Consider the following 23,039-nt stretch of genomic DNA (forward strand, 5'->3'; position numbering starts at 1 on the left):
AGTTCACAAAATCAGAAATATACCGTATTTTATCTTTCTTAATGGAACTATTTTCTCCCACAGAAAATTGCCAAAACAAATGGGAAGTATGTACTAATTAGTGACAATAATAGAAACACTGATTCTGCTCAGTGATGTCGAGGCAGAAATCTTAAGGAGACAAATTAAAGTAACCAGCATTTATAGCTCTGCAAATGATTAGATTTATTTTGTAATAAAAGGTAACCAACCTTTAGTGATGCTAATATATACTGTATTATTAATGATCTACTGTATATTAAATGAGAACGTAATGCAAATATATCTGTTGAAATAGAGCTGAATCAACTCTATTTTTTGAAATATCTGACCATTTAGATAATAATAAAGTTTGGGCTTTGGACACTGTCAACAATTTCCAATATGTTGATATTTTTAGGACTTGATGATGAAACTATTAATTGGACTACGACATATGATGCAGTGAAACATAATCCCCCAAAAACCTGATTTTATCTTGGATTACATACAGTGCAAACTAGTTTGTTCTCCGTCTTCTATTTTATATTTAACAGTAAATCAAGCACACTACAACTCAAGTGTCCCTGTGTGTGTTTAGTTCCACACCATGTCAGCTCTTAACAGACATTCCAATTTCCAAAGGGCCACTTGAATCTATCAGCACATCCCCTAATGGGCAAGTTCATGTTTATTCTCTCCCTCTGGTCACCGTTTCCTACAGTGCGCCAAAAAAAGACAGTCGCTATCTACCATTTTCTCATTCCCTGTCCTCATCAGTCTCTTGTAATCCCACTCAATCAATTTCTCTGCAGCTCCTTTTCTCCACTACCCTCCCTGTCCTCCTTTTTCTCGTTGCCTTTCAGAATCGTTTACTCCTCTCCCTCCTCCTCCATCATTCTTTCACTGCCCCTCTCCTCTCCCATCACACTCTAATCTCCCGGTCTGAAAGGTGTTTCCTGAGGAGTGCATGTGGGAAGACAGGCGGGAGTGATGGATTGCTCCGTGGATGCTTCACTTTGCCCTGTCTCTAGGGTGGGAACAGGGTGGGGTAAGGGTAGTGGGAGTAACAGGGGTGGAGTAGGTTTGACAGTGCGAGTGCTGGGTGAGGTGGCGTTGTGAAGGTTGGCAAACTTTGAGCTCCTTTGAAAGGTGATGTTGAAGGGGGAGCCGGGGAAGTGTCTGGGATTGCTAGCTGTGAATGATGGAGACTAATTACTCTGAATAATGAGAGCTGTGCAAACAAGGGCTTCCTGCTGCAAACTGCAATCATAACATGTTCATTTAAAGTATTTTCTAACTTGCTTTAATTTGAGTTAAATTAAATATTGTAAATAACAAACTCATAACATAGCCATGCTAATGTCTTCTAATAAAGCAAAATTGCAAGTCAGGTAATAATAAGTTATTAAACATTAAAAAAGCTCTCCTCAGCTACACCTAATATTAAGCACTTAAGTTTAACAGTTGTACACAGCAGTGTTTTTGCCAAAGCATATTTTAACTCTATATAAATCTGAGCAGGAGGGTCTTTCTCACTCAAAAGTGGTTCACTTGCTTTGTTTACATTCATTTTATGAGGACAAATTTGACAAGTCAACCATACAGTCCATGTGGTCACATTCCCTGAATAGTTTTATCTGCTCCAAGTCTACAGTGCACTTCCACTTATGACCCATTTCCAAGGTGCTAAGGAGTTGTTGGACTTGCTGAGCTTAGAGAAGCACCAGATGACTGCTCCTGCAGGCCAAAGTTTTGGATCATTGAGCTCAGCTGTGACCTGATATTAGCCAAATATTTATTGGTCTTTTTCAAGCTTTTGGCATGTCGTATTTTTACCCAGATTTTCCTTACGATGCACACATAGTAAGTCAGCATGAGCTACAGTGGAAAATTAAACACTTATCTAAACCCTGGCAGACTGTGACATGGCCTACACACATACAGCTGTCAGTCAACTCATCCATTCAATTATCTTTACTTAGGTAAATGCAGCATAAAAGCATAAAAAGTTGAATGTATACAACTAATTGCGTCATTTAAATGGCTTGTCTTTCCTAACAATAGTGACACGTCAGTATGTTGGCAGATGGTTATCAAGTTATTCCAAAACTGGACATGTCTGTTCCTTATTTAGTCAAAACTGTCGGGGCATGTGAGTGCAGATTAGGTCCCTCACCATTGTTTTACCCACATACATCGAGGTCCTGTGTTTGGTTACACGACACAGGGCACATAAAGAGGAGATAGGCAAGACAGATAAGCGTGGAGGAGAGGCTGTCCGACAGCTGCCTGCCTGGTTGGGTAACACTCCATCAGGACCCCCCGTGAGGAGCCCAGCCTGGAGCAACGTCTGCACTACAGTCGGGAAGGAAGACTTCAAACAAGTCCTGTGCAACCTCCACCCCTTTGCTGCTCCCTCTCCTGCTGTTCCCCTGAGCTCTGCAGGGAACCTCTGAAGACCATCCCAGCAGTGACCACGCCATGAATCAGAACCATCTATCTTCTCACACTCTCTACACTCTTTCACTTTCATTCATGCTCCCTCACTTATTACAAATTTTAGAAAAATAATAAAAAGGTAGGGATGTGTGTTAAATACTGTATAAATAAATCCTCATCACAGGGCCTCATTATTACATCCCTATAGTCTTTTATGTTTACAATCCACATACCAGGGACAAGGTCAGGTGCCCAATTAATCTTGGCAGATCTCTCAATGATTTATATCAGTGGGAAGGTCTGGGTAACCTGGTGGCATGGTTATCTGCATGAGTTAGTGGATCTGGCTTAAGATAACAGAAAAGGTCAAACGTGAACAAGTTTTCCTTTGGCAAGTTAATGTCAACCTAATGCTGGGAAACCATGATAGTATCGTAGAAGAGGCTGTTAAAGAAATCTTTGCTAAAGAGCCAAAAAACACATTTTTGGACTTATCTCTGAGCCCGGCACACAGAAAACCCAATATACTAACACAATCCCAAACAGTGGACCTCATTACCTGCAAGCACAAACATTTTAATCCCAATGCACTGTGTCTAGCACATCATATCAAATCAGCCGCAATGTGCTCTTGCTGCAGGAAACTAATGCAGCCACAGCTGACACTCAGAGAGACAGGGCCCTTGGGAGCCAAGATAGCTCAGCTGAGGACATAACTGCACGCAAAACAAACCACACACACAAAAAATACACACAAACACACACAATCTAGTGGCAGACAACAGTCACCCTGTCATCTCCGATTGTGGCCTGCTCATGTTGGACTAGCAACACCTCACACACAGCTCAGTGGGCCTTAGCCCCCCTGGTGTCCCACTGCCGCCACAGAGGGACTGCCAGACGGTTACTTCAGCTCTGCACAACAAACACAGATATCGACCTGTTTAAAAAGTGTATAGGAAAAAATGTCTTTATTATCAGTATTTAAAAAAAAAACTCAAACAAGAATAAAACAGATATAAACCGAGGGAGTGTGGTTTTAAATCTGTAGTGCATAACTTTTAAATATAAACAAATGTCTGTTATATTCAGACCGTTGTCAAATGAGTCCACACAATGCGGATTAAGCCCAACGACTGCACACAACTCTGTGCTTCTCAGTACGGTGGTGTTAAGATCTTGTGTCGCTCGGTGACTTGATTCTGCACAAAGAACGTGATTAATTTAATGTCAAGACAGATGAAAGCAACAGCACCACTGTACTAGAAAAGTGAGATGACTGAAAACACATACCAAGTTTCAGAAGTTCATTGTACAACTTAAAAAAAAAACAGGCTTAAGGCTCTTGACCCCTCCCGTCCCTGCATTGCCGATGTATAAACAAAAGTTCACTCAGTCATGTCTGATAGTACTGCTTGACAGAGCCCTTTTTCAGATGAAGGACACAGCATAAAAATGTTGCATTGTTTCCGTTTAATAGACGAACAGACAGATAGCTTTATCAAAGCAACAGCATTGAATGTTTGCAAAGACAGCTAGTTTGTGGAGTAACCCGTGGATCTAAGCGCTTAAAACAAGAGATCTCCCAAAAATAAACCTGGTGCTTAATATGGGAGCAGAGACAACACCAGGGCTCCTGTATAGTGAGAAGAAGTTGCTGACCGTAGTTTTTCCCTTCTAATCATTTTGCTTCAAAATGTTAACTAAACATCGTGTCAACAAGAAAAATAAATTCAGAGCCAAAATGGAGGATGAAGTGACAAACATCTTCAGCCATAGGCCACTTTCAGCTAATGTTGCAGCCCGAGGGCTCACATGTGTTTGGCAGATGCCACTGAATGGATGGCACATAAGGTCAGAAAGAGCACTCGGCTGTACATCTCTCACTCATACAGGCCTGCTAGGAATGTCTGCGCAAGGCAAGGGATTATTGCACCTCAGCTCTGTGGTGTGTTTGCTCGTGTAGGTGCTCCTCTGGTTTGTGTTTGCATTTGTTGATAAGGAACAGAAAGTCAGTGTAAAAATAACATTGGTAACAACGCCGCTCTTGATCATTAATGTTTACTGTCCAAAAGAAGGCTGCTCAAAGTATCCACAATCAGATCACCAACTGTCTGCCTTAAATAATGTCATTATGACCAACTCATATAAGACAATGTTTAAGAAAAACTCTGTCATACAGGGCACTGATAATACATTTTCATAATGTATGCAACAATGTACGACTGGAAACTTGACCTAAGAATATGATCTGATGAACCAGGAGAAGATTAACTTTGTTCTTCAATGTTCTCATATCCAAACAGAAAATAATAAAATATTTGACACTAGATCAAATGTAATGTAATGAAGATGTAAATTACAAAAAATATATAATACACCTAAAATTACCAATCATTTGAAGCACCATAACTAAATTAGTGAGCGGTCAGATTACTATGAAACTCTCCATAACATTTAACAATGATTATTGGTTCTTGTGTTACAACATTTCATGGTACAGTGAATTTCAATTTGGATAATAAGGTGCTTGTGATTGCAGCATTGACCTAGTAATCATATAACTTATAAAGGACCTTATGCTTCAACAACCATATCAATAGGAACACGTAATCTGACTTAAAATGGTAAATAGTCTGAGTCTAAGCATTATTAATACTAAGCCTTTATACGATTGTTACTACAATAAGATTACATCTTTTCTTTGATATTTAACAGACAATAAAATGTTTCTATCCATGTGTGTTCCTCCTACAAATCACTGCTTTACTTCCATGTGACGGGAGTTGATTAAACATATTAATGAAAAGCTGCTACAGGTCTTTTTTTGTGTTGAAGTGTATCGTAAAATGTTTTAATGTATTAACACATCTATAGCAGCACCTGACAGCTGACCCACGGCTATTCATTTTGAGTTTCGTTCAAACCGTTGCCAAATAAATCCAGGAAAGCGAGAACACACACTGGATTTATTTGAATGATGAGAAACACATTTTGGAAACAACCATCTTCAGTGAATGACACAAATCTCTGTTGTACTTTGTGTCTGCAAACAACAAAGACAAACAAAACTGTAAATCAGACAGAAAGAAGAGAGCTTCTGAGAGTAATTAATCAAGACCTTGTTCACTTCTCATAAAGTAACATTGTGCATTACGAGGTGACAATTTCCTCAGCTAGTCATTCATTACTGCGGTCTTTATCCACATCTTTCTTGTATATATCATGAGCAGAGATATGTGGAGAGGATTGCCCTTGGCTGTTGATCTTTATCAGATGCTCTGGTCCACCTGACATAAACCTTCAGATAACACAGGAGGAAATTCTCAGAGGAATGTAATTAAAGAGAATGGGATGAGCATGTTACCGTGTTACCTGTATGTGTATAGCAACAAAGACTGGCTCCGTAAAAGGTTTATCGCTTCCTAGGCGCGACATCCTCCGTCCCATCTCATCAGATTTAAAATGTCAACACAGATTAAAGCTCAAAGTGTACGTTTGTGTGCATGAATGCCAAGGCCAACACGTGGCATAGGAAACACGTGGATCTCCCCCGAACTAGTAATTGGAAACTCAGGCACATGATGGATCGATGTGAAAGGGTGAGACCGGATGCCTGGAATCCACAGGCATGAGGAAAATCAGCTTTATTGATTTACAGGTAACTGTGAGGGGCTTATTAGTGGGTCAACAAACAATCCATCCTCATAGCAGCACCACATCCTGATCATGGTAAAGCTGACCAAATGTGTGACGCTTTCAGGCCTACTTTGTTGAGCAAGTGTTGGGGTTTGGGGGGCTGCTGAGGGGCGACCCTTCATTGTTAGGTGCTCCCTTTGTGGTCGTACTCCTCACTGTACCAACATGAGGGAAAGAAAGGGCTTCTCTAACAGTCGGTCATGCCCCAGTGCTCCTGGCAACAACAGGTCCTGAGGACGCAGACCTGCATGGCCTATATTGGCTTGGCTCTCAGCTAGCGGTGGCGGCACTAGCCCCCTGTCAGCTGTCCCATTCAGGGCCAGGCCGGCCCTTTATTAAAGCTTTGAAGACTGCTCAACAAAGGGGCGTCCTATGTTTAGAAGATAGAATGTAAGCAACTGTTTTTCTGCTTGGGCAACACAAGACAAAGAGCTTCCTTCTAAATATGGGGAGTACGCGCAAGACAGTGAGTGAGAATACGAGAGAGGGAGGGAGAGAGAGAGAGACGGAGGCTACGAGTTGTGGTGATCCGCCGTCAGATTTCAGAAAATGGGATTACTTTGAGAGATTGGAAATCATGGTGAACTGGCAGCTGTGTGAGAAAGAAACATGTTTGTTTCTGACAAACATGAGTGATTATCATCACAGGTGGTTCTGATGATCTGGTGATTAAGATTTAGTCCAAAGAGACGGGACTTCTGTTAATTACTAGATGGAGGAGGACAGAGGACTGCTGCCTCCTTACAATATGACCTAAATACTATACTGTACACACTACATGCTACACTTCACTAAACCGGAATAAGGACATGTGAAAGCGCTAAGCCCCGATGACATTAGAGGCCATTTGTCTGCACAGACGGAGAAAACAAACAGCAGAGCAGTGAACTGTGGCAATGGAAACTTTTGTTGGGAGAATTCATCAAAAAGATGAAAATGTGACCTTTGCTTTCTGTCAGCAATTTTAGTTTAGTGTGTTTTATTTGTAGCTACTGCTCATTCAATCTACAGTCACCTTTATACTGGTGCCATTGATACTCAAATTATCAACAATTTAAAATGTTTAAATATGTGGGAAACAAATTCAATACCAGCCACATCAGACTTTTATGATTGTCCACTATTATCCAGTTTTGTCTGGGCCCAAATAAAACATGTTGATTCACTAGTGTACAAAATACTTCAGTATAACACTGTTAGTACGTTTCTCTTTTATCATACAACATTTTTAATAAAAAGCAGCTGAACTTCACTGTCACCCTCTAGTTTGGGTGAAATATTATGTGCATTGTGGTGTAAATTGGAGCTGGAGGCAAAGTTGTATTTCATGTAGGTGACACCCACCCTTCCTCTTAGCTGCAAACACCTGAGGTCATACATACCTGGTCATGGCTGGCTTGGAGGGTGCTCCCAGTGCCATGGAAAGTCATCTGCACAGGAGAGAGGGTCAGATAGGTCACAAAATCCTTACCACTCTGCGCATCACTGTACTGCACCTGGAAGAGTGAGCAAAGATAGACAAATAAGTAAGTAAGTAGATGAAATCATTCAGTGCACAAACTATCAGAGAACTGAAGTTTTCAGTGGTATACAGTTTTGTGTTTTTGGAAGTGATTGGCCTGAGAGTAAATCTTGCATGCCTAATTGTCGTCAGAGCATTTGGGTACAATTAACCCATGCCATGAAGAGATGGCAATAGAGGGAAAAAAATGTAAGGGTGTGCATGCGCGATTGCGATGGAGCATCTGAGGGGGGTAGTGATTACATCACTGGCGACCCCTCATCATTGAGAGGTTAACTCTGCAGGCATTCCTAAATGCTGAGCAATTAAGGCTGTTATGACATGATGCTCCTCTGGGAGAGTCTGCTCCTGAGATCCAAGAGCTTTGGGTAACACTGCCTTGCGTTTCTGCCCTACTTCTCACTGAGCAACTCTGTGCTTACGCGTGAATTTGCATGTGTATATGTCCGTTTTTGTGTGTTTGCCTGGCCTACTTATGCCAAGGACAGCTGCAGGCATACTAATACATGGTACAAATAACTATGAGAACTGGAAAAAAAAAAAAAAAAAAAAAAAGAGGGAACTATCTTACTGATATTGAGAGATGAAGGGCAGAGGGGTTGGAAGAGGACAGTAGTGATTCAAAATGGCTTTTCATTTCAGTGGCCAAATGAAAAAGTAAGCTTGCAGATATGGAAGAATATAGTCTTGGAAATAACAGGGCTTCAAGCAGGACAAGGACTAAACTTGAGCAAGAATGGGTGGAATTTATTCAGACCAAAACAAACTAATGAAAACTGCAGCTAAGATTAAACAGAAAACATATTCAAGAAAATGTGAATGCACATATGATGTGAAAGAACTGATTTTCTACTGTATATTTATGTTGGCTGGAAACTTTCAACTTTTTTCTATCCTCTTAACCTGGGAAAATCCATATGCAAGAGTGTGTGTTGTTACTAACTTCACATGACCAAAGTTTAATCTCATCTGAGCTACAGTGTGTTGACCATGCATGTGGAACTCATGCGCGCGCACATAGACGTATATGATCTGTGACTGAAAGCTTCCAGAGCGAGGTGTGCGAGTCTCTCCAAATGAGTTATGATCGTATGTGAACAAGTATGTGTGTGTGTCAGCACTCCAGGCGTCCAGACACATGGCCGTCTGCCCATAAAGACACAAACCCATCATAACATGCAGAAAAACACGCGCTAATATCACGAGCGCATATGCGCAGAGATACAAACAATCAGGTGATGTTACGTACAGCACATGGGAAGACGCATATATGCATGTGAACGCCCACCTGCTGATGAGGAGATGGCTGCACAGTGATAAATTGTGGAATGCTATCTGTTATGTGTATGAATGATGAATGTAGTAAAGTGAGCCGTGGAAAAAGCCTTCTTTGACAAGTTAATCTCTAATAAATTCTCCAGACGTCAACATTAAGGGGAGAGAGGCGGGGAAAAAAGCAAAGGGTGAAAAAAGACAGAGGGGTACTTTTTAAGGCTAAGAATATAATTGTCCAGTAACACGAATCCTAGATGACAAAGTGTGAAAATACATATGAATTAGTCGTGAATTTAGCCTGTGTGAAGAAAAGCAGAACTATGGGTGTGAACACAAACATATGAATCTCTGTGTGTGAGCGCATTAGCAGTTGTCCAGCGCGCCAGTTCATTTATGCAGTAAACGACCTATGGTTAGGTGCCTGTGATATATGGTGTAATCATGCTGTCTGACCAGCAGGCACTTGGCTCAGTTCCTCTATTGCAAGCTGTCAGGACTGCAGCTGAGGGAAAGGCACTTCGATAGTGTTGGAGGAAACACACTTGTCTATTTAGATGAGATATATACTCATACAGAAATATTGTTGGGTCAATCCCATTTGAAAAGATTGTTGATCATGAAGGGCTTCAGCTCAGGATTAAATATATCAATATGTCATTAAATTAAAAAAATACTTGCCACAGCTCGACTCTACGAGGTTTGGTTGGCTTTCCATTACAATATAGTACCTCCTCAACGTGGGCGGGGTCATCACAGCACGGCTGCATGAAACTGCCATGACTTTGTTTTATTTGCGACACACCCAAACTAGTGACTAGTGACATGTAAAGCAGTTGATTTTAGATGTACTGAATCAGTTAATTAGAAAGAATAGTTCAGTACTTCCTGCATGACCGGAGCACAGACTCCATCTGACACAGTCACTGAACTGAAATACAGTGGGAGGGTTTGTGATGCGGCTCGCCGCTTGCGATTGCAGGCTTTCAGCAGTGCTGTCGTTAAATACACCAGACTCCACTGTTAAATGATGAGATCTTAGACATTTCCTTGCTAAATGTTGGTGATTAAAGCACATTTTCAGGATTGTTCAGTCTTTTCTAACTGATGTACAGTTCCGGATTGTTCAGAATTGATTCTTGTGTCTCTTCCTGTGATGGCCCCCTGACCAATCAGTGCACGGCAGTCTGGTGATGTCACGCATAGTATCGGCTCAGCTCGCATGGAACCTCGCCTGAGTAGGTACTAAAAAAAGAAACAGGTACCAGTACTAGCACTAATGGAAAAGAAAATAACTGTGCCGTGCCGAGGTGAGTCTGGTGGAACACGCCATTAGTGCTATCTGTTCAAAATTTTGACTTTACCAATATTTTGGGTAGAGACCATCAAAGACTACTTTGTGGTTCGTTGCAGCAAATAGAGAAGATTTTTATAACATGTTTCATATTCTTGGAAACAAAACATTTATTCTAACAAAATATTGTGACGGAATAATTTTTGAACTGCTCCTGTGCCTGGTTTTTGTGTGTTTACTACTAGTGTGTAAAAAAGGATGGGTTAAATGCAGAGGTCAAACTCACTATCACTAACTGGCTTGTGGACAAAAATAACTATTTCTAATTCTAATTAAAACATTACACGAGTGAGAACACCATTCCCAATTAACCAGAGTCCAACAGCCTTATTTAAAACTCCTGTTTCCTCATGTGCTGTTATTTTTTTAAACTTTCCCTCAGGATGTTGTGTTGAGTCTTGAAACATTGCTGTTTTGTTACTGTAAAGCCAGACGACACACAGGATGTGATATTGGACAACATAAATAAACTTAATTCACTCTAGTCAAAAGCTAAAATCTGATTGAAACGGTCAATTTGGCAGCTCAGCAAACATCACCTGACAGAGTAGTTGCTATTTTTGATTTACCAGGGACTGTGACCCACAGGCAGGAAAGAAAGTTGCTCACTCTCACTTTCAATCATTTTGTGGAAACTAGAATAACGAGCATCTTAAAAACAAACTGTCTATTCTCCCATCAAGCCGGTCTGTTTTGAGAGCATGTTTGTATGCATCTGTGAGTGTGTGCATTCTAAACAGGCCTAACTAATCATCCCAGGTCCCAACTCAGAGAACAGCCTCTAATCCACTTCCTTTAGAGACAAAGAGGCAGGAGAGTTATGCAAGGCCTGCGATTGATCGGCGGCACTAATGTGGAACGACCTCTGACATCTGGCTTCTAAAGCTGGATGGCTTCCTCTTCCAATGCTCCTCGTTATTCGAACAAACACGAACATGCACAAACTAAAAAGCAATCACCGTAATAGTGCTCATGCAGGCATGAAAGAGGGTATAAAAATGCTGGCAAAGTGCATGCTCAAACAGACAAAGGATATACAGTATATATGCAAATGCATGTATAACTAGGAAGGTGTTCCACAGTGCAGCCAGAGTAAGAGCAAATACTTGGGTGTGTTGTCGTGCCACTCCAGCTAAAAACAGAGTGCAAGTATTGCAGGACTAAGGCTGAGAGCAGGCTGTGGAGAGTGAACACTGAAATAACTCAGACTTTACTATGAAAAGACAAGTCCTTTCAGCTAAAGAAATGCTGCCATTGTACGTGAGGAGCAATTAGAGGTCCACATTGAGTCACTTCAGTGTAGGCCTCTGGGGTCAAGAGTGTTTAAGTGCACTATTTATATACTTTTGACTTCTGCTAATGACAGTGCATTGACGAAAAACAAAAGAGCAACTCAAAAAACTTTTGAAGTGAAAACAGATTCCAGAGGAAAAGGTATTAATGATAGCTTAAGTGTGTATATTTAAAAGGAAAAGCAACATGACATTAACAGACAACAATATCAGAGCCCTGTCCTGAGAGGTTGAGGCCTGGATGTCATTCCCATTCTTTCTAATTAACGTCTATCTTAAGGTCCAACTTGTCAAGCACTGCTTGTTGTGCTTGTCCTCACCACTTAACATTGTGAAGTGGTATTCCCATCTTAATAATACACAAAAGCTAATTTCCCGAAAAAAAAACCTTTATATTAGATTTAAAAGAGCAGATTTTCATGGTAGATTTTTTTTTAACCACTACTAAACTATTTCCTGGTGTAATACTTTGTTTAGGAGGTATGCCAGGCCATACTTTCTGCATCCGTGTGTGCTCAGCGGTCAAACAGTGTGACGTAAATTTCATAATCACCCATTTGTGCTTTGGTCCACGCAGAACCCTGTGCAGATGAATCTGCGCACAACTCCAGTTTGAGTCTGCACCGACCGAGAGTGTCGACTGCGTATGTTCCCTGTAGCACAACATACATGTATAGTGTCTTGGTTAATAGAGACACCAATGGCGACGGTAACCATGGAAACTTGCTTCAGGTTATAGGAGGAAGTCCGCCAGTAATCATACATTTACAACTCAACTCTCAAAGACAAGGGAATACAAATAAGGCGAATTTCCTGTTGAGAAATCAACACTACTGGAATTACTACAATGATGCTGACCCTTGTTTAACTATGAATAGAACTGCAGGATTGTCCATGCATGCGGAAATGACCCTGCATATATTGTATTCCAACCACTGCTTTATCCAGAAAAGTTTGGTCACAGAAAATTCCTTATGCCGGTGTTTCCATAATGTTAATATTCATCATTTTAAGAGGCATTGGAACATTTTGGCACTCTGTTTACATATTGTGAGAGAGCTCACTCAGTGCAGAGGTAGTTTAAATTGAGAGTAGGCTGCAGGCCAGATCACTTATAAGAACAGTAACTGGTGGATAGATAATGAAGAGAAGTGTTTGGATTCCAAAAAAGGGCCAGTTTTAACACACCCTCCATCGACACATGCCGAGGCTGACACATACTGTATACTATCACTGCCTAGTGTTAAGAATTAAGAAGTGGTACTATACAAAAAACAAAGGCAAGTAAACGAACAATTATGCTGCATATTCAGAATTGCAATATGCTGTGCTGGCACTTGAGGGTATTTGATTTAGAGGTTTGCAAATGGGCTTGATTGTGTAAAAACATCATCACTCAGTTTTGCCAAACACACACAGACACAGGGATACACACTGACATGCACACAGAGGGCCACCATGTAAGCAGAGAGACTGTGCGCCGGGCCAGCACAGCGTTAACGGCCTGATTTATACCACCGACAAAACTTGTTTTCGAAGATCGCTCTTCACACAAATATGCCGCGGAGCGCAGCTGGAAGCCATCTCCCTGCTGCAGAAATCAAACGTGGTGGGATTAGCCATCCCGAAATGTATTTTCTAACGCAAATCCTAGAGTAAACACAGAGCGGAGGAATGAGACGATGACAAGATGGTTGGAAACAAACTGTTAGTCTTTGAAAGTTTGTACCAGATGAGGCGTTTGATGTTGATACAGAGAAATGAGAGTTAGCAATGGAGATCAGGAAGGGAGGAGAAAGGGGGGAGGAGGTGGGGGGGGGGGGTAGAAGGTAGAAACTGCCAGGCAGGGCACAAGGTTTAGTCGGTTATATTTGAAGTGTTTTTTTTTTTATTAAGCCAAAGAAGGAAGTGGAGAAAGGGAAGAACAAACAATGTGTAAGTGTGAGAAATCCTGGGAACTGCACTGAAGGGATATCAACACCAGCCACCCTCCAAGGATAGTGTTTTCATTAACATGGGATTTCCAACATAGAAGTACTGATTCCAACACAGCAATGAATACAGCCCTCCCTTCTCTCTAAATCCAACTCCCAAGTTCAGCATGTCATGGCTAGATAACATAACTCAGCTGATTGCTATCTGTGCTGTGTTATTGCTTTTGGATTTAGCAGGTGGACAGAACGGATAGATACAGTAGATACCATTCAGCCTTTCCAGACAACCTGGAATGTTATGATATAGTACAGTATGATCTTTGATGGCCATGCATGCAAGAGGATATTAACGGTTTACAACAGGTGGCCATAATCTGCGATATGACATCAAGAGTTCAGATATGACCCATAGGAACATGCAAGCTGTTACGTTTGGTTATAAAAATGACTACAGTGATCTGAATGTTCCAACCTATACACTCAATCAAACAAACTAAACAATCAGAATATGCTGTATGCTCGGGATCAAAACTCTGACACAAACCTCTGCTACAATACACAAAGTAGTTCTGTCATATTTTCCATTTGCGCAAGCAAACCATAACCTTAGGAGGGGTATAATTTCTTACTCTTGTTTAAAAAAGGTGATACAATCACTGTACTGGCCAGCTACTTTGGAACACGGCTCATGGTATTTCAGTATGCACAACCAAAAAATTTGATTCTTGCCGACTGCTGTGTCAAACTGTTTTTATACTCGTTAGGAAAAACTAAGGAAAATCAGGTCAATATCCAGTACACAAGTGGGTTCCAAACACTGGGTCAGGACCCACAAATGGCTTGTGGGAGATTATTTCTGGGTCCCCAAACAAATGTGCAGAATGTTCTTGGCAATTATTAGTTTACCAATTACCTTTTTTTTTTCTTCTTTCTTTTTTTTACCAAAAACTATATTAGTTCACTACATTATGCAGAAATGTGCTCATCAAAATTAGGAATGGGATTTGGTCACAATAATTTGTCATCTTTAAAAAGTGGGCCCATATAGAATGCAACTTTAAAACCAATACAACTTAGGTATGTATAAGTATGATTTTGGTCTTTACATGGATAGGACTTAAGAATTTTAAAGCAGTAAAATACACTTAACCAAAAAGCTACATGTAGGAATCTTGCCACAGTCTCACATACAATGGTCATGTAGCTTATGGTGGCTAATGTTAACCAATATTTGTTATAGTTTGTTTTGATTTCATGACTCATGTGCTACTGTGCTTAAATGTGTAGTACTAAATAATAGATGATTTGGATCAAATCATGATGATTCAAAATGATATTGTGAATACATTAAGGCCTTGAAACCCTCAATATAAATGTAACGCACAAAGCCGAGCAAAAATACAATTAGATACAAATAAACCAACTTTAAATTGTTCCTTAAAAAAGGAGGACAATTATTATATCCAGGTCTTACACAGTTAAGGAAATCTGTCCACTGGCTACTCATGTAACAGGTTCATGTAACTTGCCATTTAATGCCTGGAATCATTCTCAGTATTTGCCCACAAATAATAGTAGCATGTGATCTCATCACACACACACACACACACACACACACACACACACACACACACACACACTCGCATATCCACACTTCCTCTCTCACTCTGCTCATTTCTCTCCTCTCCTCTCTAGAAATGAACTTGTCCACTCTGCCAATTCACGTTGATATGGACAGACAGAAAGAGCTTGTGTCATAAGAAAAAGTCTTACAAAAGCCAAGTAACTTATTTTACACAAAGTGCACACAATCAGTGTGTTTGTTTTAGTCCAGGTATGCTTCATATGAGAAAAAGAAAATCAGATTTCCATCAATCATTGAACTTTTATATAAAAGAAATCCAGCTCACTTAGGTAGTGAGTGGTAACAGCAGTCTCTGATGACTATTAAGTAATGTGATGGCAGAGTAATTGGGCAACTGATGATGGCAATGCTGAGGTCGAACCATTCAACATATCCAGCCTACACTCACAGCAGGTGAAATGAGAGTTAGTAAATTTGTGGATGCAAAAAAAGAGGAAGACATTATGCTGGAGCTGCAGACAGACCGAAGCATAACAGCACTACACATGATTATGTTGTTTAATAACCAAAGAGCAAACAGAGAGACACGGGGACAAATAGAAAGAGAACCTGTTCTGTGGCTCTTACTCAGTTCTTCATCATTGGCCCATGTGTTGTCTATTACCTCCTGCTCCTTTGTTTCTGCCCTACTTCTAATACACATATCCACCGTGCCAACAACACGCCAACCAAATTAATAGGAAATACACACACGCACAAACACACAGGAGTAAGTGCCAGCATCCTTGCTTCGAGCTGGCATGAGTGCAACACACTGTTGCTTATCCAGTCAGAGCTTCCACCAGAGGCTATTTTCCAATCAAATCAAAAGAAGGGCTTAGCAGGTAGGTTCAGGCCTTTGTCTGTGGAGCTGGATGGATGAAACAGACACTATGAGAATGTCCTCAGTCCTTGCCTAGTTGCTCTAATCCAATGTTGGGCAGTCATTGTAATCCACTCACTTGGATAACATAATTAGATTACAAAAACAAAGAACAAAAAACAAAGTTACTAATCAGACCAGGAGATTATTATCAAATTACCAAAAAAAGAGAATCTCATAGTTGAGTATGGTCAAGAGAAAGCTTGCTTGTTGTGACGCGGCACATTACTGATTCATAAGCTTCTAATGGTCAACCTAACATGGCTGTGGACAAACAGATTCTTTTTACAAACCAACATGATTTGAAACATCCCTTCAATGAAACACATGTTGCCTGCATTTCTCAACTACAGCCTGAATTCGTCAAAACACACACAGAGAAATGTGTGACAGCACTCATGGTGACTGTAAGTATTTACTGAGAGAGAGAAAGGCTTGACAAAACATACTTATGAATATCTGAAATAATGATTTGTTTCGTACACTATACACAAGAACAACAAGAACTTTGCCTTTACACACAGGCTTCGTCTTTCTCTTCCATCTTCCACTAAACAGAACCTGCTGCGTGTGTCCGTGTGTGTGTGTGTGTGTGTCCAAGTGTGTTTGGGCTTGGCCTGGCAGCAGAGCTCTCTCATGTTACCCACACACAGGAAGGCTCAGAGCAATAACAAAGGCCTTTCAAAGGAACCCTCAGCAGGTTTAGATAAAATGTTTTCGCTCAAACTGATAAAAAGCATCTGCATCTTAAGTGAACAGGGACTGGTATCAGTGGTGTGGTATGCGCCACAGATCAGCCGACACAGATTAAAACAAAACCTCTTTAAATGGACACAAAGACACATATACAGCGTTCTGAGTGAATGTGTGTGTCTCTGTTTTTGTGTGTGTGTCCAGTCCAGTCAAGTAATGGCAGAAGCACCTGTGAGTTTTACTTGTAGCTCTAAATCAGCAGCCTGTCACTAATGTCTACAGAGTGTGTTATTGATGGGGATGAGCTGAGTGAATATGCAGTATCAGTCCGATTCGGGTAAAAATCACTGCATTGAAGATCACAAAAAGAAAACATTAAATCCAATACAATCCATACAACTCTAAATATCACAGAAATGCTTCACTAAGAACAGGTTATAAAGAGAGATGTGTGCCACTGCCATAATGACACACCAGACTGTGAGTGAGGCTAGTTTCTGCAAAAGCCAAAACAGACAAACCAGTTAGAGGATGCGTTTCACTCTTTCAAGGGAACATTTATTACGCAAATGAAAAACGACATCTGTTCTGGTATCAGGATATTCTGAGTCATGCTGTGGACTATTTACTATTATTTGTTACACAGTCAGAGCGTGTTTTTAAAATGGCTGATTGAGGCTAGTTGTTAACCCTTCTGTGACCACCCTGTCATCGCCGACAGGATTTGGCATGCATACTTCTCATTACCGTAACTCCAAGACTCCAAATTTCAAAAACTGGCGATCTGTCCAGGGTGTGACCCCCGCCTTTCGCCCTATGTCAGCTGAGATTGGCACGGCACCCCACACGACCCTCATGTGGAGGATAAAGTGGAAGATGGATGGATACCAGAAAGCAGAGAAATAGAGCTTTGCGCCCATATACTTGTCATTACAGTAGCCCTTAGGACTTCCGTGGAATGATCGTCCAATCACAGACATTCACCAGCATGTCACATGTTTGTAACGTCAGCTTATTCCGAAATGGTTGAATAATTGCCAGATATCGAAAGTGATGGCTATCTTGGAAAACGGAGCAGAGAGGGGCAGAAGCACTCACTCATTGAAAATTTTTTGACAATTCTACAGCCATTGAATCAATATAAATCCAGGCAGCCTCATTATATTGTATGGTCATAAGAGGGGTAAATGCAGCAATAGGGTATTAGTGCTAATAGGTTTAAAAAAAAAAAAAAAAAGTAAAACAACAGTTTTGAACTGATAATCAGTATCAGTAGATACTCAATATTGCATAACCATCAAGCAGTGCTATATTTTAGGCTCTTCACAACTTGTCCTGTATCTATATCACTTGCATTACCCTTTGATAATGCAAAGGGTATTATCATTCATGTCCTTGAATGATAAGTAGTATGATTCATGTCCTTAACAAACAAATACAAATATGCAGCATTTGCAGGTGACATGAGGCCAAGAGCTATGTTCGGCTTTGCTATGTAAGTGCGTCTTGATCCCGAGAGTCTGTGACTCTCAAGCAGAGAGGTTTCAAGTGGTGCACATGTGGCTGTGTTTGTTTGTTTGGTTCAACCCCACAGGTTGACCAAAACCACAGTCTTATTTATAGCAGTGGCACAAAAGGGAAAAGAATCAGGCCACGGGGGTGTTGGCAAGTGTGTGTGTGGGTGGGGGTGGTGGTGGTGGTCATACTTTTGCATGGTCACGCAAACATCTGTCTGCTGTCACTTCAGCATGTGTGCATACTGTATGGCCGTACCACAGGGTGTCTGCAGTTTATGAAATGATTCATGGACGACTTTCATGATGTAATTGATGCCAGTTAAAATGAAATACAAGCCTACATTCCAGAAGTGAAATAAATGTGAAACTGGAAACAATTGTAAGCCTATCAAAATGGAGGCCTCCGTGATCTAGCCTCTACCCCAAAAAAACAACACAATTGCGATGTGGATAAATTTAACTAATTTCAATAACTAAATGCAACTCTGTGAGCTGTGACCATCATTTTGATAACTTCACTTATCACGGTGTAGGATTAGGTCAATTTCAACCAGAAATTCTGTGATATTTTTCCCATGGAGAGTATGGGCAAATGTTGATTTCATAAAGTTTGCCTCACCTCGACTTTTATGTATCTTTACTTCAATCATGTCAAAATAACTTTATAATGAGATATTGTTTTGTATCTGTTGAATTTACAACAGGTGTCTAAATGTATCCTAGTGGCATTATGTCCGTGTCAGGATGCATCTCACCTGGAAGCCCTGAATGCGAGCCAGGTAGTCCAGCTGCTGTGAGGGTTGTACCGAGACACCACAGGGCAAAGCTGGGTTCTTCCCCTTTATGGGCAGGGAGGCGTCGGCAGTGGGTGACTGACCATTAAGCAGCAGCTCCCTGGCCATAGTAGCAGTTGGGCTGGGCGAGGAGGGTGAACCGCTGTAGTATGGGGGGTGTCCTGGGGGCAGTGGTGCAGAGCAGGGTCCCATGTCTTTGGATGTTATGTAGTTGCCACTACTGCCACCAGGGCCTGAAGCATTGCCCCCCTGCTTCCTGCTGGCCTCCATCTCCTGGTAGACGTCCGGGCTGAGGTGGAGCAGACCTTTCTGGGCTGAAGGGGTCAAGAAGAGAGAAGAGAAATAGGTGGGAAAAGGTTATTAATGCTGTCATTTCTCAGTGTCAAACTTGTGTACATATAACTCTCTCTGCTCACAAGCCCTCCTTGAAGTCTTCATGACCTTTAGAAAAAAAATTGATGAATATATTTTTTGTGCATGTTGGCAGTTCTTGTGTCTGCTTGGAAACACTATTCTCTCATTTTAAACAACCAATATGAATAATGAGGAATTACTTCATAATTGATGGAAACCACATCAGCTAATTGGCATACTGCTTCACTCGTTTTAAAAGCAGACATGGCAGAACTGAGAGGCAGGTTTGGTCTCAGATGAATGTTCTTGTGAGAATATTTGCATGTGTGTGGAAATATCCTGAGCTATTTTTCTTGAACAGGGTGTAGCTCGACCCATCCAAACATGCTGTGGTTGTAGCCTCCTGCTGAACACAACAGATCTCAAACCCTGTGATTCAATCTAGACCATTTGGATGAATCTAAATGTTGGCTTTCTGTACTCTCACATCACTGTCCTGAAATGGTCATGACAGGTGGAAGAGGGAAACACGACTGGGTTTCATCACTTTGCAGCTGCGATAGAAGTGAGAGGAACAGATATAAGATGTGAAAGAAGACGACAAGTGAAGGAGGAGAAAGGCTTAAACAGAAAGGATGAGCTGGGAGCCAGCTCAGTTGGAGGATGAGGTGGGAATAAGTGGATGTGAAAACCATGCGGAGCCTCCGAAGTCCAGCCAAGGTCACCAGAGACAGGAAGACCAGCTGTGTATGTGTCTGTGCGTTTGTCTGTGGGCTTGTATGTGAGACCGAGTGAGAGTGTGTGTGCGTATGGACCAACAGCTGGGAGAAAGCACTAGAGTGAGCGCATGAATGACAGGCCACTTCCTGTTTGAGTTAACATTACCATCTCACACACACAGACATACACGCACAGGGCGATAGCTCTTACTCTAGTCTAGGGTTTCTGGGAACCTGCAGACAGTATTTCCCATTATGAACAATGCAGTTTGTTCCAAAAGAGCAGAGAAGCTGAAGGAAACAGCAATGAAATCCAGGACTTATTACTCATACTACAACAAACTGCCCCATGCCAACAATGACACAACTGCTAGGATTTTTTCCCCCTCCCAATCATGATGACAACTTTAATTTGAATTTACACGCAAGTAAAACTTGCAGGCCTTCACATTCTGAAATGTAGCGTCATAAAAAATGTAAGGTGTTAGCCAACATGACATCAGCAGTGGACAAAGGGTTCTGAGGAACTGGAGGGGGGTAGTGAATGTAATCCATGTGAGTGTGTGTGTGATTGTCTGTGTAAGTGCATGTGAGGAGGTTTGCATGTGATTGAGTGCTTAAAGCTGGTGTCAGATGGCAAGCAAGAGCGTGAGAGCAACACAGAGACATAGTGAGAGTGAATAAGTAAGAGTGACGGAGTGTGTTTGTGCGTGAGGACAGTGATTGTGAAATTGTGTACATGAAGTGGGAGCAAGTCGAGGAAAAGAAAAAAGAGAGAGTAGGGGGAGAAGCAGAGTGAAGCACAGAGTGTTTGTGGTGCTGGTTCCAAGCAGTTTTGGAGGGGTCCCACCCAGGCTCAGCATCCAGTGGGCCAGGGGAGCGCTGGAGGGAAGCCAGAGTCAAGCATGAGACTGATCGAAAACAGATAGGGCCGAAGCCCACCGCTATAAATCACCACGGTGGAGCAAGACCTTCACATAGTTCACACATGCACACAACGAACACACAAATATATGCACAGCAGGAAATGAAATGTGGCAACTCGAGTGAAAAGCCCTGCTGCAATACGCATGGGAATAGAAGAGTGAAAAATCACTCTTTTTTTGCTTCTTTTTGCACTCCCTTCCTGTCTCTAAGCCACCCTGATTCTAGCAGCACTGCATCCCACAGCTCACCAGGGCAAAGGACACTTACATTCACATCCACTCACACACAAACACATGCATGCGATGCTTGTGTTTCTCATAGTTTGCTGTACAAAATGCTGCCACCAGAGCAGGAGTGCTACTTGTTTAAGTGCTGGAGCTAACCTGTGACACACATGCACAGTCAAGTTGTGGTTCATTTCAAAGGTGATATAAACACTGTTCCTGTGGCGGCAAATCAGTCAACGACAACTGCCCATATGATTTAATGTGACTGACTGACTCTTGAGTAGAATATTACGCAGCGGTCAGCCAATCATCAACGTAATACTTGCATGAGATGGTAACATACATGTCGTAGATTGTAATTAGTGATGCATTCAAAACTGTACTGTGTAACTTTTAAATAGTTTTAAATTAGTTTTCCACTTTCATGAGCAAAAGAAAAAAAAACAACACAGACCAAATTACAAGAATGAAATAGTGTACATTAACTTCACCAACAGGGGTCATATACATTGTTATTTTTAGTTAGAGTCATGTCAAAGGAAAACCTTTTTCCAGTCTATGATTTACTTGCAAAAACAAAGTGTGGGAGCCCTTCCTGCAATAAATTAACAAGATCACTAGGAAAATGATCAAGAAAGGCTTGCCATATATTATCAAGTCACAATTGTTGTCCTTAAAAATAACAATCTTAAATGTTTCTCTGTACCATTGTGTGACTGAGCGAGGCTTCTCTGGAAGCAAAAGTCATCTGTCCTGGAGCTGACCTTTAGGTATACTAAAAAACAACAACAATGCTGAGTCCACTGTAACTGTTTTGTGGAAATTTGTACTAAGCTCCAACGCAACACTTTTCCAAAACCTATCAAATCAATGGGCAAATATAATAATAGCAGGTTCCTAGTGGAGTTAAAAGTCAGGAGTGCACTGTACTCCGTGACACACTCACAAAAAGTTTCCTCCCAATTCTCATCGCCCTGACTTGTCTTTGTCTGAGTGTGTGTCACAAAGAGGTAGCAGAAGATGTGTCTCCTTCACAGCAGTGTCTCTGTCACTCCCTAAAGAAGCTCAGTTTGTCAGCTTTTATCTTTAGATCACACCAAACGGGGGCTTTAAGAAACTTATATATACAGATGAACACGTTTCCCCGAGTGATTTAATTAACTTACTGTACATTTGCCAAGTAAATTCCACATTCAAAGCATTCATTTGGAGGCAAAGTTGTTGTACAGGCAGAGGTCAAGCTCATCTAATCGGCCAGGGTTATGGTAACACAACTAAAGCACATTAAGCAGACATTGTGGATGTAGTGATGAGTTTAATGGGATGGCTGTTTTCTTTACAAATACATTAATTGAGGAATGAGTCAAAGACATACTATCGACGTAATATTGAATGTTTTCAATCAATACACCTTCAAATAAGACCATTGGCAGAGAAGAGATGGAATTCCCACCACTAGGATTCACAAATTGCTCTTCTTCTGTTGAGCATCTGTAACAGTTGTTGCTCTATGATGTGGTCACTTGTCCCGAGAGGAACTGAGGCCCTTTATTGTTTAGAGAGACTTGTCGTACCCATCAGCGTCCGTTGGTGTGATGAAATAAATTAGAACTGGAATCGTTAGGGGTATTACTTCAAGAACCTTGTAAAGTTTTATTTTATTGGACCTGTGGAGTTCTCCTGAAGCCAGTTTGGAGTAACATGTTGTGTTTCTCACCAAATCCCATTGTGTGCATCTTTGAGCCAAAACTAAAATCATGTTGTGTGCAGTTTCTTTCTTATGACACAA

At 41.2% G+C, this 23,039-nt stretch overlaps 1 protein-coding gene across 1 annotated transcript in view; it reads right to left on the minus strand.

The window, feature by feature from the left end:
• stau2 (staufen double-stranded RNA binding protein 2) overlaps positions 1-23,039 on the minus strand; it is a 79,308-nt gene that overhangs the window by 17,834 nt on the left and 38,435 nt on the right. Inside the window, exons 12-13 of the mRNA XM_058636261.1 lie at positions 18,985-19,337; positions 7,521-7,634 (exon numbers count right to left, since the gene is read on the minus strand). Of these exons, the coding sequence (XP_058492244.1) occupies positions 7,521-7,634; positions 18,985-19,337 (467 nt within the window). The remainder of the gene's footprint in view (positions 1-7,520; positions 7,635-18,984; positions 19,338-23,039) is intronic.

This window comes from Solea solea, chromosome 1, assembly GCF_958295425.1.
Source record: "Solea solea chromosome 1, fSolSol10.1, whole genome shotgun sequence".
Classification (NCBI taxonomy): Eukaryota; Metazoa; Chordata; class Actinopteri; order Pleuronectiformes; family Soleidae; genus Solea; species Solea solea.